At 39.8% G+C, this 16,375-nt stretch overlaps 1 protein-coding gene across 4 annotated transcripts in view; it reads right to left on the reverse strand.

The window, feature by feature from the left end:
• The window catches only part of Dock4 (dedicator of cytokinesis 4), a 400,837-nt gene that overhangs the window by 106,454 nt on the left and 278,008 nt on the right, over positions 1–16,375 (reverse strand). For all 4 annotated transcript variants that reach the window (XM_076941952.1, XM_076941953.1, XM_034514331.2 and 1 more), the window contains exons 18-23: positions 12,178–12,275; positions 11,997–12,080; positions 11,737–11,837; positions 9,717–9,798; positions 8,319–8,489; positions 4,573–4,765 (exon numbers count right to left, since the gene is read on the reverse strand). In XM_076941952.1, coding sequence (XP_076798067.1) covers positions 4,573–4,765; positions 8,319–8,489; positions 9,717–9,798; positions 11,737–11,837; positions 11,997–12,080; positions 12,178–12,275 — 729 coding nt within the window. The remainder of the gene's footprint in view (positions 1–4,572; positions 4,766–8,318; positions 8,490–9,716; positions 9,799–11,736; positions 11,838–11,996; positions 12,081–12,177; positions 12,276–16,375) is intronic.

The following is a 16,375-nucleotide window of genomic DNA, read 5'->3' on the forward strand; positions in this document are numbered from 1 at the left end:
TCTTACCTAGAGTGGAGGGCATCATTCACATAGGGGACCATGGCAGTTGTTTCTCAATGTCTAATCTTTCTGGGGTGTAAACAAATGTATCTAAGGACACTGAACAGTGGCAGCTCATTTCTCCCTTTCTGCCCCCAGACTGCAGGACTCAGAAGGCCTAGGATAGGGGAGTGTCTCACCTCAGAACGGCATTCAGGTCTTTATACTTAGCCTCACTCATCTTACATGTGGTTCAATTACAAGCAAATACAAACGTAACCTGTTCTCAGCAAGAAAATAGGTAAGTGGTGGTTACAGATTCCTGTTAAACTAATCAGCAAGTATTTAGCACCAAGGACAAAGCCATGGCCAATGCTCACAGACCCTGCAGAAGCTGATTTACCATCTCCTTACCATTCTTTAATGGAGATTCCAACAGGATTCTAGTACAACATTAAGTTATAGAATGTTCTAGGTCTCTTGGTGGGCTTATACAGCTAAGGTCAAATTCTCCAAAATTAGAATTTTATTTTCTTAACATGTGGGCCAACTGGGGACCTCCTTCTGTCTACTAATACTAGCCCCCTAGAAAACTGTTTAACTTTGTCATTTTCTTCCTACTTCTGTATCATGGACCAAGTTTCTGCTCATAAAAATTAACATCCATAATAAATTACAGAGAGTAACTGCCTACTCTGTGTTGGGAGATGTGGGGTTGTCATTGAGAAAAAAATCAAGAATTAGTCATGTGGCTTTAGCTGAACATTATAGCTTTGAACATGCTTATCCCCATTCATCATACCGCCATCTCTGGGTTATAACTGTCAAGGAAGAATTGACCTCTTCCTGGTTGGGATATGTGGACTAAGTCATACAACTGCAGCCCTTCTGGGCTTCATTTGTTTGAAACAGAATTCCAGGATATCTGTTTTTTCACCTTCTTACGTGGAATGAAGCCAGCAAAGTACTTTTGAATCTGTTTCTTCTGCCTATGTGTGGGAAGGAAAATTGATTGTTTCCTAAGTTGTTTCCCAGATCCCAACTTCCTGGATCCTGCAAATTATATTATAACAAAGGAGCCTCTGCAGATGCAAGAAGGTAGGTTTATCTGGCCCCATTGTAAACATAGGGGTCCTTAGGAATGAAAGAGATCGAAGGATCCAAAGTGTGTGTGTGTGTGTGTGTGTGTGTATATATGTGTGTGTGACAGAGAAAGACAGAGAGATAGAGTGACAGACACAGAGAGAGATAAGAGAGACAGAGAGAGAAGACTAAAGATGCTGTAATCCTAACTTTGAAGAGGAAGTGAGGGAACCATGAGCATAAGTGTGCAGATGGCCTCTAAAGCTATAAAATATTAAGAAGATGACCAGTTCCTTAGGCCTTCACACAGGAGAACAGGTCTGGAAGCACCCTGAATTTCGTGCAGTCAAATCATCATGAAGCTCTGCTCTACAGAGAAGGAGTTTGCATAATTTCTTTAAAGCCACCAAGGTGTGGTTCCCATTACAAGAGCAATGATAAACTACTATCTACCAGCATCTTCAAAACACTGACCTCACTTCATCTTTTTTATTATCTTAGCCTTAGCTTGTGTTTATAATAAAATTAAAATGTCATCATATCCCTTGTCATTTGGATATAGTTTTCATTGAGAAGTCAGAACAAATTCACTTAATTTCTATTCTCTGTTTAAGATGTACATTTTGTTTTATTTGAGAAGGCAAAGGTTGTCCTTCCCCTGCTCTGTGTTGAGTGGGCCAGCACTGAGACCATTTGTATTGTGGTTCTTTGTTTATCCTACCACGCCCGTTGTTACAATTTTATACTGTCCCTCTTCTAATGACAGTCTAATTATTTTAGTCCACTTGTCAGCACAGGCATTCATATCACACATTTGGTTTTCCTTCCAATATCTCTTCATTCATGAGGATTCTGTAGACCAACATGCTTGTCCCTTGAGTTCACAGTGAGTTTGAATGCTATGATCACTTGCAACCCTCTCTAGGTTTTCCTAACACTCCTGGGGAGTACCATGTGATTTAACAAGTTCTATTCTATCTTGGAAGACTCCCAGGGACACTTCCTGTTTTTCTCCATGAGACAGGCTTCCTCTGAATATGCTGTACCCTATCACTTGCATGTGACAGTCTTTGTTTTCTTCAGTGATGAGTCAGTGAATATGAAGCTAAACATCACTTGTGAAGTGAGAGAAGCAGTTTTAAGTCTGCTGATTGTGAGTGGCCTTTGCTTCTCCACAATCATCCTCCAAGGGGAGTAGCCCTCATAGAAGGAGCACACAGGGTTCCTACCGCTTACACCTACCCCATGCCCAATGGCAACTATCAACTTCCTAATCCTGACTCTGAGCCTCGGCTTCAGGGCCCTGGCACAGACCCTGCAGAATATATCCAGAGTTAGCTTTGCAGACATTCTCACCAACTCACACAGAGACCTCATTAACTTCGTCATTGTATTGACTTCTTGAAAAGCTCTCTGACCTTGCTTTTCCTATTTTGTTCCCTCAAGGCCAGGAATCCAAAGGGTCTGTGGAATGAATCAAATCCTCTCAAATAACTTCATTACCATCAAAAGCTTATTTTGGTGCTCTTAGCTGACCTTTTAGTGTAGGACTTCAATGAATGAAGAATCATCTACTTAGTGTGGGAAAATATGGCAGAAATCACAATTCCTGTGTGACAGAAGTCAATAACCTTCCTTAGCTTGGGGAAAGCAGAGTTGGTGCCTGAGTTAAACTAGGGACTTGGTCCACCCCTGTCCTTTGTACACCTCTGCCCTCAACCCTAGATAAGTCCCTGATCGCTTCCAACAAACAGTTCAGAAGCTACCTGCAAAAATATATCTTTCTTCTAGGTCAGTGGTTCTCAACCTTCCTAATGCCACAACCCGTTCAAATAGTTCCTCATGTTGTGGTGACCCCAAACCATAAAATTATTTTCATTGCTACTTTCTAACTGTAATTTTGCTACGATCATGAACTGTAATATAAATATCTGTGTTTTCTGATAGTCAGAGGTGACCCCCCCACACACTGCTGTAGAGTGATCTGATTTTTTTTTCTTTTAACCAGAAGAAATCTGATTGAACTTTCTTCTACATTAATTGAAGCATTATTGATTCAGCGAAAGGAAAAAATGACCTGGCTGTCCTGGAACTCACTCTGTAGACCAGACTGACCTTGAACTCAGAGATCTGCCTGCCTCTGCCACTCAAGTGCTAGGATTGTAGGCCTGTGCCACCACCATGCCCAGCTAAGAAGATAAGAAAGTAATGAATTCCTTAATAAGAGACTTAAATACTTTGATGTTAAGATTTGTTCATAATTGACTTCTATGCTCTCTTTTTACCTGTATACTTAAGATGTTTTATGATGAAATCATATTTTTTCCCAGTATGTTTGATGCTATATATATGTGAATATACATTCAAATGGAAAAATAACTTCAGATATAGTTTATCTTAAAAACTTTTTAGTTGGTGAATCAGATGGAAATTTCTTCAAGTAAATTTTAAAATGGGGTGGATACTTCACTATTATCTTCAGGAAAATGAATTTAAAAAAAAAATGAAGACACAACAGGATTTAATGATCACTAGTACAGCAAAATTCACTTGGTAGCTGATTACTTGGTATTGGGATAACATAAAAAGATGAGTACAAACAACTTCCATACAGTTTCAGAAGACGAACTATGTAGGTTTGGATGAGAATAGCCACCACAGACTCATATATTTGGATGTTTAATTCCCAGTTGATGGACTGTTTAGGAAGGAATATGAGATATGGCCTTATTGAAGGTGGTATGTCATTGGGGGTGATCTTTGAGGTTTCAAAAGGTCACACCAGGCTCAGTCTCGCTCACACATTGAACCTAAAATATATGCTTTCAGCCACAGTGATGCCTGCCTGCCTCCCACCACGTTTCCCAGTGTGATGATGACATACTCTGAAACCCTCTGAAACTGTAAGCAAGCCCCAATTACATGTGCTTTTTACAAATTAAGTTGTTTTTATCATGGTATCTCTTTACAGATATAGACCAGTGACTAAGATACAAGCTGATGGGAACCATTGACAAAACCAGACAAACAAGGATCATATCAGATATATATATCTCAGAAGGAAAAGTTTGCTTTTCTCTTGATCTTATAATGAAAAATCCACAACAATGTGGGCAGGAGACCTATGCCCATACTACTCACTACTCGTTGTGATTACAATGAATAATTTATTCCATGCCCTCCCCAGTCCCCTTCCTTCTTTTGCTATTGGGTTTCAATATGTGCACTCTGCTCAGGCTGGCCTGAAACATCTGGATTTAATGGATCCACCTGCATCTGCCTCCTAAGTACCTAGAACTACAAGTGTGAGCCACTATGGTTGGCCTATTCAGTCTAGAAATGATATTTTAGTAGTCATACTTTTATATCTGACAGATAATACATTTCCCATCGAAAGTATAATACTTTTGAAAGCGTGTTTGATTTTTACTTGCTTCTTTGACCCACTGGCTACAACACATGAAGGGCTTTCTAGATACAAAATTTTACCATAGAGCATCATCACCGTACCTGGGTTGGTATAGAGCTGGCTCTCTACAGTTTTGCCAATGCACTGAAGCTTAATTGCTTGCAGAGAATCATCCACATGCATGATGGTAGGCAGGCTGCCTAGGGTGTCCTGTACCAAGTTGGCCACTTCCCGGACATCAAACAGCTTCAACAGTTCTGAGTACACAGCCGGAAAGGAACTCAGGAACACAGCCTTAAAACAAAGAAGGGATACAAATGAATTACTGATCCAGTGAAAAATAGGATGTAAAATGTCACCAAGTTTTTATTTGTCCTGAGGGTGGAACCTTTGTGCAGGCTAGACCAATAGCCTTTCTACAGGGCTACAACCACAGCCCCTAATATTTTCAAATATATTTTATTGTGATTTCTTTCTCTTTCTAAATAAAAACTTCATGACTGTTTTTCAAGAAACTATGCTTTTTCTTGAATATTCTTCAAATGACTGACTTGGTATTTCCTGCTACAGAATGTACTTTTGTAAACATTGGTGGACTTGGCAAAGAACTGAGTCACATAAATGGAATAAATAAATAAAAACAAAAAAAAATCAATGAGTCTCCCTGCTTACAAAAAGTCAAATCATCTTCTTCATGTATCCCTTAATATATTCCTGCATTCTTTATTATACTTGAAAAAAGTATCTTGGTGTCCCTGAAATGTAAGGTACCTTTGTAATATGACCACTAAAAAACATAAAGTGAGAAATACTTTAAGATGAGGGCAGGAAGCCAGAGCTGCCCTGGGACAAGCTAAGGGTTGTTACTGAAAATAAAAATAAAAGTACAATTTGGTCTTGACCTTCCTATGCCCTAAGACAAATAGAGAAAAATAATTACAGGGAACTTGAAGCAAGGTCTGGGGCCTTTATCCTTTTTTGCCCTTTGTCTTCTTTTCCAGAAAATTCTGGGGCAGGAGTCAGTACATGAAATGGGAAATGGCAACACAGCCAAGCTGGTTCTGGATCCTGCCTGTCCATGGGAGGGCTATCCAGGAAAAAATTGTTGCCAAGTTGGGCTTTGGCTAAGAGGAATAAATGAATCTTCCTACCAGGCCTAAGATGAGATGACCCACTGAGAAGCAATTACTTGCCCCACTGATGAGCAGACCCATTGGGTAGCAATCCCTTAGCCCACTTGATAGAATACTGGGAAGGTCCCTTTGTCTCCAGGAATCAGCATCTGTGCTGGGTTGTAACTGATGTGGGAAAGACTCCCACAATGTCAAGCCAGCAAACTAAGTTTCTACTTTTAACACAGTTTAAAAACTTAGGCCAGTATGATCCTTGGCTCTGGATAAGGTAGATGCAATTCTAAGATGACTGACCATGACTTTTGTCCCAGGTAGCTTTGCAATTACTTTATGTTGCATTGCCAAAGGGGTTTTGCAGAAAAAAAATGAAAGATGCTACTTAGCTGACTCTTAAATATGGAAACTATATAGGTAGGCCTAACCTAACCACAAACCATTAGGGCTTTTTTGTTGTTTTGTTTTGATTTCATCGTAGGAGTCCTAGAGAGATTGAGAGCATGGACAGAGCACAGCATATGGCTGCTGGATTTGAAGCAACCAGATATAAAAAACATTCAGAGTGGCCTCCAAAAGAGACCACCTCCCACAACCCCAGCCTCTACTGGCAGCCTGCAGGGAGAGGCCCCTGACCTCACAGTTTCTACCAATAGCTTGAAAGGTCCTGTTCTTATTCAAAGGCTTCAGGTAAGAAATCAAGTTCTGATTTTGACTCCGGGAAACTCCTGGGAATTCAACTAAGCCTGAGTAGACTCCTGACCTATAAAACTGCAAGTCAAAGCTGTTTTAAGGCCATCAAGCTAAGGTATGTTAGCATCAGTAGAAAACTAACATCTTGAATTAACCAAAATTTTGCCCTCCTATTTTCTTTAAGAGGAGTGTAGGGTCATCAGTGAACCTGGAATGGGAAGAAATCTGTCATTAACCTTATGACCAAAATATTGGGATGCAATGCACTTATTATTATTATTATTATTATTATTATTATTATTATTATAGAAAACCAGTATCTCATAATCTTACATTAACTCTGACTTTGCATAAAACTAAAATGATCATATACACATATATAAGTAAACAGTGTACAGAGTAAGGAATGATTTCAGCAGGGTTAGAAATGAAAGTCCGAGTGACAGAGAAGCATCAGGGCTGCCATACCCTGAAGAATCACAGCAATCAAAGGTACCTTAGGGAAGGCTGGGGCTCACAGGAGTACGATGAAGGTATAGAAATATTTCTGTAGTTTTAGAAGAGGAAGAAAAAATGTCTTGGATCTCTTAGAAGACATAATAATTTAAAGTTATTCTTAAGGATAGAAAGACATCTTTCAGGTGCAAAGTAGGCAGATGTGGTCTCTGTGATTAGCAACAGTTAATACAGATGTTTCGGGGTAAAACCTTAATCACCAAGTAGTAAATTCTGAGACCTCTAAGGAATATGTGGTGAGCCTACTGGATTATCCTTCCCAAATTATCAACTCCTACAAGTCAGTTCTGCCAAGGCCAAAGCTTGCCTCTGAGGTCTCTGGCAAGTTTTTTGGTGCCAGGATTGGATTGTTAACTACAGAGTATAAGATGACATTTAAAAAAGCCTGTTACATGCTGGCCAGGGTGGAAGACAAGTCCATGTGTGTAAGGAAGAGAATAACAAGACTAGCTGTGTAAGCATTCAGGAAAAGCACAGTGCTGTAACCAGAGGACGGTGGCGTTCTGGTGCTGGGACACTATACTGTAGGCCTGCCACATGCCACATGACTCCAGATGACATCAGCATTCTTAGGACCCAGTTTGCTTTAATCTTCATATTAAAAGCTCTAGTTCTCAAAGATTTGAAGTTTCCAGAGGATGGTGGGAGGCTGCTTCTCTATCTGACAGCTTTTAACCAAGCCATCAAAATTAAAAATACACAAGAAGGATTAAGAAAAGATAGAGAAACATACTCAGAAGTGTCTCTGCGAATATATAAAAGGCAATGCTATTTTGAATGTAGATAGATCCAGAACTTTAAAAAAAAAAAAAGCCAAAAACAAATAAAAAAAAAAAAAAGAAAGAAAGAAAGAAAGAAAGAAAGAAAGAAAGAAAGAAAAGAAAATCAGAGCCAGGCATGCTAGTTTGTATCTGCCATCCCAACCCTTGAGAGGTAGAAGCCGGACTAGGTTAAATGATACCCTGTCTCAAAATAAAACAGCCAACAACATATTGGTACAGGTGTACATCCCAAGCACACACACAGACAGACAAACTCATGTGAGGCGACTCCCAGTAATAGAATCTGGCAGCACTGACTCAGCATTATCTTTGATCAGTCCCATGAAGATGATAGTAAGTAAAATACAAGAAGATAAAATGAATTTAGCAGAGTCCAAGAGAATGGTTCTCAAGTTGACAGATTGAAAAGCAATGAGGCTGGGGGAAAGAACCAGGCTCTAGTGACATTCCATCTCCCAGATGAGAGTGACAGTGTCTAGCCACGTGAATGTGTTCTAGTAAATGAAAACAAGGCTGCTGCAAACTGCCCCTACTCCAGCATGGGATCTGGGGAATGGAGTTGTTTGTGTTACGCCAGTACAGAGAGCCCAGGGATCTTCAAAGTCTAATACTGATGATGGCGAAGCTACACGAAGAAGGCAGCTAGGCTACTCAGTCAAGCTGGCGTGTAAAACAAGGCAAACTGCAGCCACAGTTTTCCTCTATTCAGCAGAGATGGAAAACAATTACCTGTGACTGAGACAATGCTCCAGTTCCTTTGCTCTCTTGTGAGAGGAAGAAGCGGACGGACATAAGGAGCTCCTGGATGCAGCAGCGGAATTCCTCTTCATTCTGCCCTCCGGTGGCAAGGGAAAACAGCCTTCGGGATTGAACTATATACTTAAAAATGTATTCTTGTGCCTTGAAACAAGAGTGTTAGAAAGTTATCTTCAAAGGACTCTGAGCATATTTATGTAACAATGACATAGCATAGAAAATATTACAGAACAGTGTTAGACTTTTAAATAATTCATCCTAAAATTGAGGCACCCTGAGATGTTTGAGTGATGTATACTTAAAGGGGAAAAGCCATTCTTCTTTGATGCCAGAGAAGCAAAACATGTTAAAAATTCTTTATAATTTCTGAAGTTAGAAACACTGAATATTTTTTGATCTTCAAATACTTTTTGTTTTAATTTAGCTGATGGAGAGATGAATATTTTCAAAAGTGATTTGCCACTTAGCAGTTTACTTCCAAGAAGACCAAGTGAATAAAATGATAATGAAAGAAAGTGCCTGTTTTACAATCTTTATGTATGTATGTATGTATTATCTGTTTATCTGCTGACATCACATAGAATGGTCTCAATATGAATCAGGGGACGGCTAGGGCTAGCAAATCCCTTGACAGTACTGTGGCAGTACTGAAGATGAGCCCAGGGCCTTATGCTTGCTAGGCAAACATACTACTGAACTATTTCCCTTGTCCCAAATCTTCATTCTTTACTTAAGAGGATTACACAAGCACATTGAGCATTGGAGTCCATCCTGGGTTACATAATGAGACCTTATCTCATACAGAGATAGGGAGATAGGAGGAGAAAGAAGGAGAGGGAAAGGATTGAGGAGTTGGGGAAGTTGTATTTCTAAAACATATGTGAAGGCCATGCTAATATCACTGTGGCTCAATATATTGGGTCAAGAGATGTGGGAGTTACTAAACCATGAGACTCAGTAAAGCCTGAAGTTCCTTCATTGTGATCCCTGTTCGGTGAGCCTACTGTTGCTTAAAACTTAGCTAAAGGGTTCTTAGTAGATCTCTGTCAGGGTGTGAAATAGGCAGAAATTTCCAAGTTTAATTAACTGCTCACTACAGTCTCTTCCCATGCTCCTACTTCTACCCTTCTTGGACATCATCTCTGCAGGATTCAATCTGCAGCAGGTTCCTGTGGACAGGCCTGGCAAAGTCCCTTTCAAATTTCATCAGCTCTGGAGCAGTCATAAACTGATTAAGATCCTTGGATTAGAATGTCAGTAATGTATCATCACCAATTACTGTCTGTGCAGAAGAACCAATTAGTCTCCAATCATCACATAACAGCTTTGTGAGACTCTGTCTGTCATCTGTTTTCAACGGCCTGTTATTACCTTCAACACTTCCTGGATATGCTCCTGGCGCTCTGCTTCTGTTATCCTGTCCACGTACCACTTGAGCACTTTGATGAGATCTCTAAAACACAGAGAGCAATGCGCAGATTGCAGAATGGATAATTCTCAATTAAATGGAAATAAACTCAACATACATGCGTATCAGGAAGACATGTCTTTTTTCTGTAAGGTCTCACATTTTCCTGCCAGGTTGCTCTAGAACAACTTTATTGAAACTGCAGGTCCACATCACTACCTAAGATGTGCCTTGAAACTTAAGATGGAAACATACTGCTGCCCCCCGAGATTGCCCTCAGTATATAGGTATCCTGTTCACCCTAGAATTAGGGCTGTCATGAGCAATCCTGGACACCTGCTCATCAGTATTCTTTCCTTCCCAATCTTGTGAATACTGCAAGGTATTTGCTGTTTAGCTGCAGGTGAAAGGCAGGGGAGGCATGAAGACAAACTGTTCCATCCCACGCCACATTCCTGCAATTATCAGGCCAACTTTCTCACCATGAGAAGATCAAGGCTTACCGTCAAAGTGTGCTCTTGAAGAAGCATTTCCAGGGGAGAAAGTTGCTTTTTTGTTGCTGGTTTATTTTTATATTTTATTATTTTATTTTATGAAACTAAACAACAACCCACAAGTTTTAGCATTACAATCTCGCTGACATAAATGCTGGCTAATTTTTAACTTCTAGTTCAAGTCGTGGTTTTTCTTCTTTTTTTTTAAAGGTGGAAAGAAAAATAAAAAACAAACAAACAAAACCGTGTTTAGAGTTTAGAGTTAGCTTGCTATTCTCCATTTAGATAATCCCAATTCCACTGGTCAGGGACGAAGTGTTCACATAAGAACACGATGTATAGAACCCGGTGTGCAGCTGCCTTGGGCGATTATCAGCATGGCTGTCTGGAGGCTAGCACAGCTGAAGTAGAGCATTACTCACCACCCTTTGCTACTTATATAACCTGCACTGTTGGAAAAGAGGCAGCTACTTACTATCTAACAGTAGACTTCAATGGCTAAAAGGCTTGAGGCCAGGGACTAGGTCTGTGTATTAGAACACTGAGCAAGGCACCTAGTAATAAGTAGGGCCTCTGTAAATATTAACAGGTGAATAAATGACTTGGGACAGGGATGAAGGCAAGGGGTGCTTTCCATTCACAGTTACTCCTTAAAGTCATATATAAGGAGTGCAGTAAAAACAGGGCTCCTAGCATCAAAAATGGCAAGGACCTTGACATCTTAGAGCAGCACATACCAGGTGAAAGGAAGACAAGAAGAAAGGCACCAGGTTCCAGGGCCAGACTTCAGGAAGCTCTTTGTCCTCCCCTTTCCTTTTAATCAAAGTAAGTTATTGCCACTGAACATGGGTGTGTGAGGAGGAAAGACAGGGTCTGGTGGCTGAGCGTCACATCTGCCCGTATTCCCTTTCAACGATGTCTTCCCAAGCAGCTGTTTAAGCTTTAGCACAAGTGTAATTCCTTTTTTTTTTTTTTATTGGATATTTTATTTACACTTCAGATGCCATCCCCTTTCCCCATTCCCCCCCTTAGAACACCCCTATCCCCATGCCCCCTTTTCCTTTTTGCATTTATACACTTTTTAAAAATGTTAATCAAAGGCTTTATAAGTTTGGTAATGCTCAATCAGAGGTGTAACCTACTACCCAACCTAGATATATCAACTATCTTTGACTGGTGGAGACACGTGAACATCTGCCTCCCTGTCTCCCCCCTCTTTCTCTCTCTCATCACCAAGCTTCTCCTTTCCTTCTTCTCCTCCTCTCCTTACTCCTTCTCTTCCTCTCAGTACTCCTTCCACCTTAGCTCCTCCTACATATCACCCTTCCTGTTAAAATGAAACTTTTCTCTCAAACTACAATTAGAGCATAATTATGCCAATTTGTACCAGTGAGGTACAAGATAGTCCTAATACCCAGTCCATCATTTTGTTGACTAACCAGAACCTCTGTCATCTATCCTAGGGCAATTACAAGATAAAGGGCCTTACCTGTATGCAAGTGCCCCAGCAAAGTGACTCTCAATGTATGTGTCCATGACAGGCTTAAAATGATGGAACTTGCTATCTTGTAGCAAATTTATTATGTGGACCTAAGAAGAAAATTGAGTGTTATAGAACCCAGTGCCAATTTTTTCTTTGTCTGTTCAAATAAGTAAATAAACTCTTTCATCATCAAGTGGCCATTTCTGAAACAGTCAAGACGGCGAGGCGCACTTATCTGTAACATTATTAAGAAAATGTAAACTTACCAAAGAATCAAACACTTTAGACCCATACTTTTGGGAATTTTCATCTAATATTCCAAACAAGGTATCCAGTGTGTCCTGGAGAAACTATGAATTAAAGAAGCAAAGGCAAATGAGTAAGACCCAGTCTGCCCTCCTCCCAGAGTTCTTGAGTTTCCAAGTGGTAATGAAGCAGTGTATATACCTTTACTATCTCTGAGCCATCGATTTCTTTTAACTTAGAGAGACAGCCTGTGATCTTGTCTGGGTGGGTTCTCCATTTCAAAAGATCAAGCATATCACCTTTTCAAACAGAAAAGGAAGATTAATTGCTTTTTATAGAGAACAGCCCCTCTCATGAACGGTGCTCTACTGGTAAAACCTGACTTCCTACATGCACTGCCTACCCCATCCCATCACCAGAACTAGCCTCTCTGCTCTAGGATATCGTTTACTTAAAAGTATCTTAATTATCTCCTCTACTCCCCAGAGCTTCTGCTCATTGCTTAGTTCTCCAACTAGATGGTGTCATCCAGGAAGACTCTCCATCCCTTCCTCATGCTCCTACCTCACAGAAGCACTTATCTTCTGCCTAAAGATTTCTATGACCAAAGTTGGCTATAAAATCCAGAGAGTAGAGATGAACATGACCCAGTTGTCACCCTAGCACTAAGAGTGTAAGCAGATAAGAGTGTAAGCAGATACCTGCTTTGACTTTTCTGCCACCTTCTAGTAAGATTGGAGTTTCCTGAGAGGTAGGAACCTGCTTGACTCATGCTTGGACACCTGACCATGAATACTCAGTCTAGCAACAGACTCTGCTCGGCAATGAAGGCCTTCTTGGTTGTTTAAGGTAACTCAAATCTTAGGAACACACTTTTGTCAGTGTACTGTGACAAGTCCAATGTATTAATAGACCATATAGTGAGTCTTTGGACTTGAGAATGCCTGTTTCTGGCTTCCCAGCCCATCTTCTATGAACAAGGTTATGAACAAGCACATAGCCCTGCGTCTTCCAGTTCCATTCTGAAACTCACAGATGGATTCAAAGTTCAACAGGCCTTTCAAGAACTAGAAGAAACAAACTTGGTCTCCATCTTTCTTGGGCAGAATTTAAATAGCCTCAAGGAGGGGATATCATGGCCAAAGTGTCCTTAGTCTACAAAGGATCAGGGGATGATAGCATCTGGAGGTGAATAAGGACAGTAAGAACTGCCAAGATAGGGAAGATATGAGGCAGAGGAACCTGTCTGCTTTAAAGCGGAGGAAATCGAAGGACATCAGAGCACTGAGTAACGTGATGAGTGTAGAGAGGAAAGGGCATTCCTGAGGTGGCAGTGGGGAAGTGGGTACAGGCATTCCAACCTTTTCTGGAAGCAGGCTGATCAATCTCAGTCGGGCCTGTTCATATTTTAGTGATTTAAAGAACAGACTACTTATGTCTGTCTATGTGATCATCCTTGTAGAAATCAATATATTCTAAAGAGACAGTTGTGTCTTCTAATCTTTAGGTATCAGACTATTGAAACACCAGCACTGAAAAAAATAGAAATTTCCCTTGAAGGAAATTCTTATCCAGGGAGAAAGAAAAGTCTTGCAGCCTGGTGCCACCCAGAGGAGAATCTTGTCTCTCAGGAAAAGATTTCTCATAGTTCTGACAATGTGTCACACCTCCTTGCGAGAGATACTAAAGCAGAGGCACTGACGATGGCAAGGTGACTGGCATTACTCAGTAAGTGTACCCTATGCTCTCTACTTAAACCTAAACCTCAAGACAGGACCCGAAAGACAGACGTGGGCGCTCACTAGAACTTGTATTCGCTGTACTCCCAATGCAGCTGCACTAAATAAGTCTCCTCTTCACTATTAATTTGTCTGGACAGTGAAGAGCAGGTTGTCAAGCCTAATTTCTTAGGGCTATCAGGGCCCAGGTCTAACTTTAGCAGCTGTAATCAGTTGTGTACACACAACATTAAGGGTTAAGGTAAAATTGTCTTCTCTTCACAGTCTGCTCCAGTCATTTGAAGGTATGTTGGATGACAGTCAGGAGATATGTTCTACCACTGAAATTATTAATTTTCTATAGTCTATCAAGTATCATGTATTAAGTATACTCTTTGCATCTGACCTACCAAGTATAAACAAGGATTAATTTACTCCTTACCAATTTTTGTGTGTGTGTGTGTATCTGTCTGTCTGTCTGTGTGTGTGTGTATTTGACACAGGGTCTCATGTAGCCTAGGCTGGCTGCTCATTATGTCGGAAGGATAACCTTGAAGTCTTGATCCTCCTGCTTTAGTCTCCCAAGTGCTAGAATTACAGGCATGTACCCTCCATTCTTGTAAACAAATTTAAAGAATCTGCTTGATCTGACCATCAGAAATTCCTGCACAGTGATCTGGCTGGATCTGGAGAACTAGCCATGAATAATGTTGGATTCCACACAGCAAGAAGAAGTACACATAGCAGGAATCCTGAGTGCAGATCTGCTCTAAGAGACTACTCCTTGAAGCCAGATCATTTACTAACTATCCAATGGGAGTGGAAATGTAATCTGTGTATTTTCCAAGCCAAGTAAAATGAATGCATACCAATTTAATTCTGATTCGGAACTGTAATTTAATTCCAACTTGCTTTTATATAGAGATGTACACCTAGTATGCAAATTTCAGAAAGATGGACTGACTTCCCACTTGAATCTTGCTATCTCTTAAAACATGCTCTTTTTTTTTTTTTTCTTGGCTCATTCTGAGTTGACTTATATTGACAACATTAGTCAAAGTCAACATAGTTATGAAGAATGTATCAGTATCCTCAGTGAGTCAGGAGCCCCATCAAAATACTGATTCTATTTTCAGACAAACAGGCATTTAATATAAGGAGTCAATGAACAATTAATATTTGCTATTTACATGAAGCTTTTCTAATGGTTTTATAGGGAAGCAGCTTTGTGTCCTTAGGACGTGGATTTTCCTATCTTGTATTTACAATTAAATTATAACAACATAAGCCTTAGAACTGAAAAACTACAAGCAATTTTGTCTTTAAGATTATCTACGTGATAGGCAAGATAACAACCCTCAGGAACCCCTAATTCCTGGAAATGGTATGTTTACCTTAAATTGACAAAGAAAATTTATAATATGTTTAAATTTCTGATAATAGGGGGATAAAATTAGGTTTTACAAGAAAATGTAATCAGAAGGGAACCTTAAGAAATTGTAGAGGGTCAAATTAGAGAAATTTGAAGATGTTGCACTGCCAGCTTCTAAAGAAGAAGACCATGATCCAAGTAATGCAGCTGGTTTCTAGAAACCAGGAAAGATAAGGGAAGACTTCCCTCTACAGCCTCCAGAAGAGATACAGCATCACTAACGTGAAATGGACTCTACATCTCTGACTGCAGATCCAAAGACTAGTACATTTCTGTCACTCTAAGCAAGAAAGTTTGCAGTGATTGTTATAGCAACAATACACAATAAATCTAATACTGAACCATTCCAGTTAGGTCATTTAATTAACAGTAAGAGCTACAAAGATACACAAATATCTTATATAGAATAAATATAAATTTTGTCCAAAGAGCCAACTGAATTTATTATTTTCATAACTTCTACAGCAAACATCCAAGGGCTGGTAAATGCTTCATTTATAGTTACTGAGTTATGTCAGTGGAGTCCAAATTTAAGTTAAACCATTAAACACTGGATACTAATAAAGTCTAGGAAAGCTTAATGTAACTTTGTGTTTTATGTAAATACAGTAGACTTGCTACTGAGAAGGAATTAAAAGAGGGTCACTACTGTAGTGCTATGTTTTGCTGCCTTTTTGACACTACATTCTGAGACAATTACTTCTTTACACAAACTGTTCCATAATACCAAAAAGTGTGTGTGTGTGGGGGGGGGGGGGGCTTAGGTATAGGAGCTGCATGAAATACAATGCCTTGTAATGAATTGGTCCCTCTCAACACATTGCATCTAATTTATTAATATGGCAGTATTCAGGGTGCTAGCCAGAAGCTGTATATAGCAACCATAAAAAAATTCAAAAATGTTTAATTTACTTCTTTCATTACAGATGCAGTTTTCATAACAATTTGCCAAGGAGATGCGCTTGCTTTATTAATCATAACTCACTAAACAATTAGTGACATAAGAAGCAATGCTATGGCAGAAAAGCAATATCCATCTAATTAAACAAACAAACAAAAAAGCAAGCTTTATCCTAAAGCCTGCAATTAGCACTGTTTATGGTGCTATAAAATATGAGATTTCAGGTGGTGGCACTTTTCATCTTTTCTTGAGTTTAAGTGCAGCTAGTTTTTAATGGTCTATTTGAGAAGTCAGTTGACACTTGGCTTTCAACACTGGGTTAATTCTTAAGTCATTAAATCACTCGAA

Source organism: Arvicanthis niloticus, chromosome 11 (assembly GCF_011762505.2).
Source record: "Arvicanthis niloticus isolate mArvNil1 chromosome 11, mArvNil1.pat.X, whole genome shotgun sequence".
Lineage (NCBI taxonomy): Eukaryota > Metazoa > Chordata > Mammalia > Rodentia > Muridae > Arvicanthis > Arvicanthis niloticus.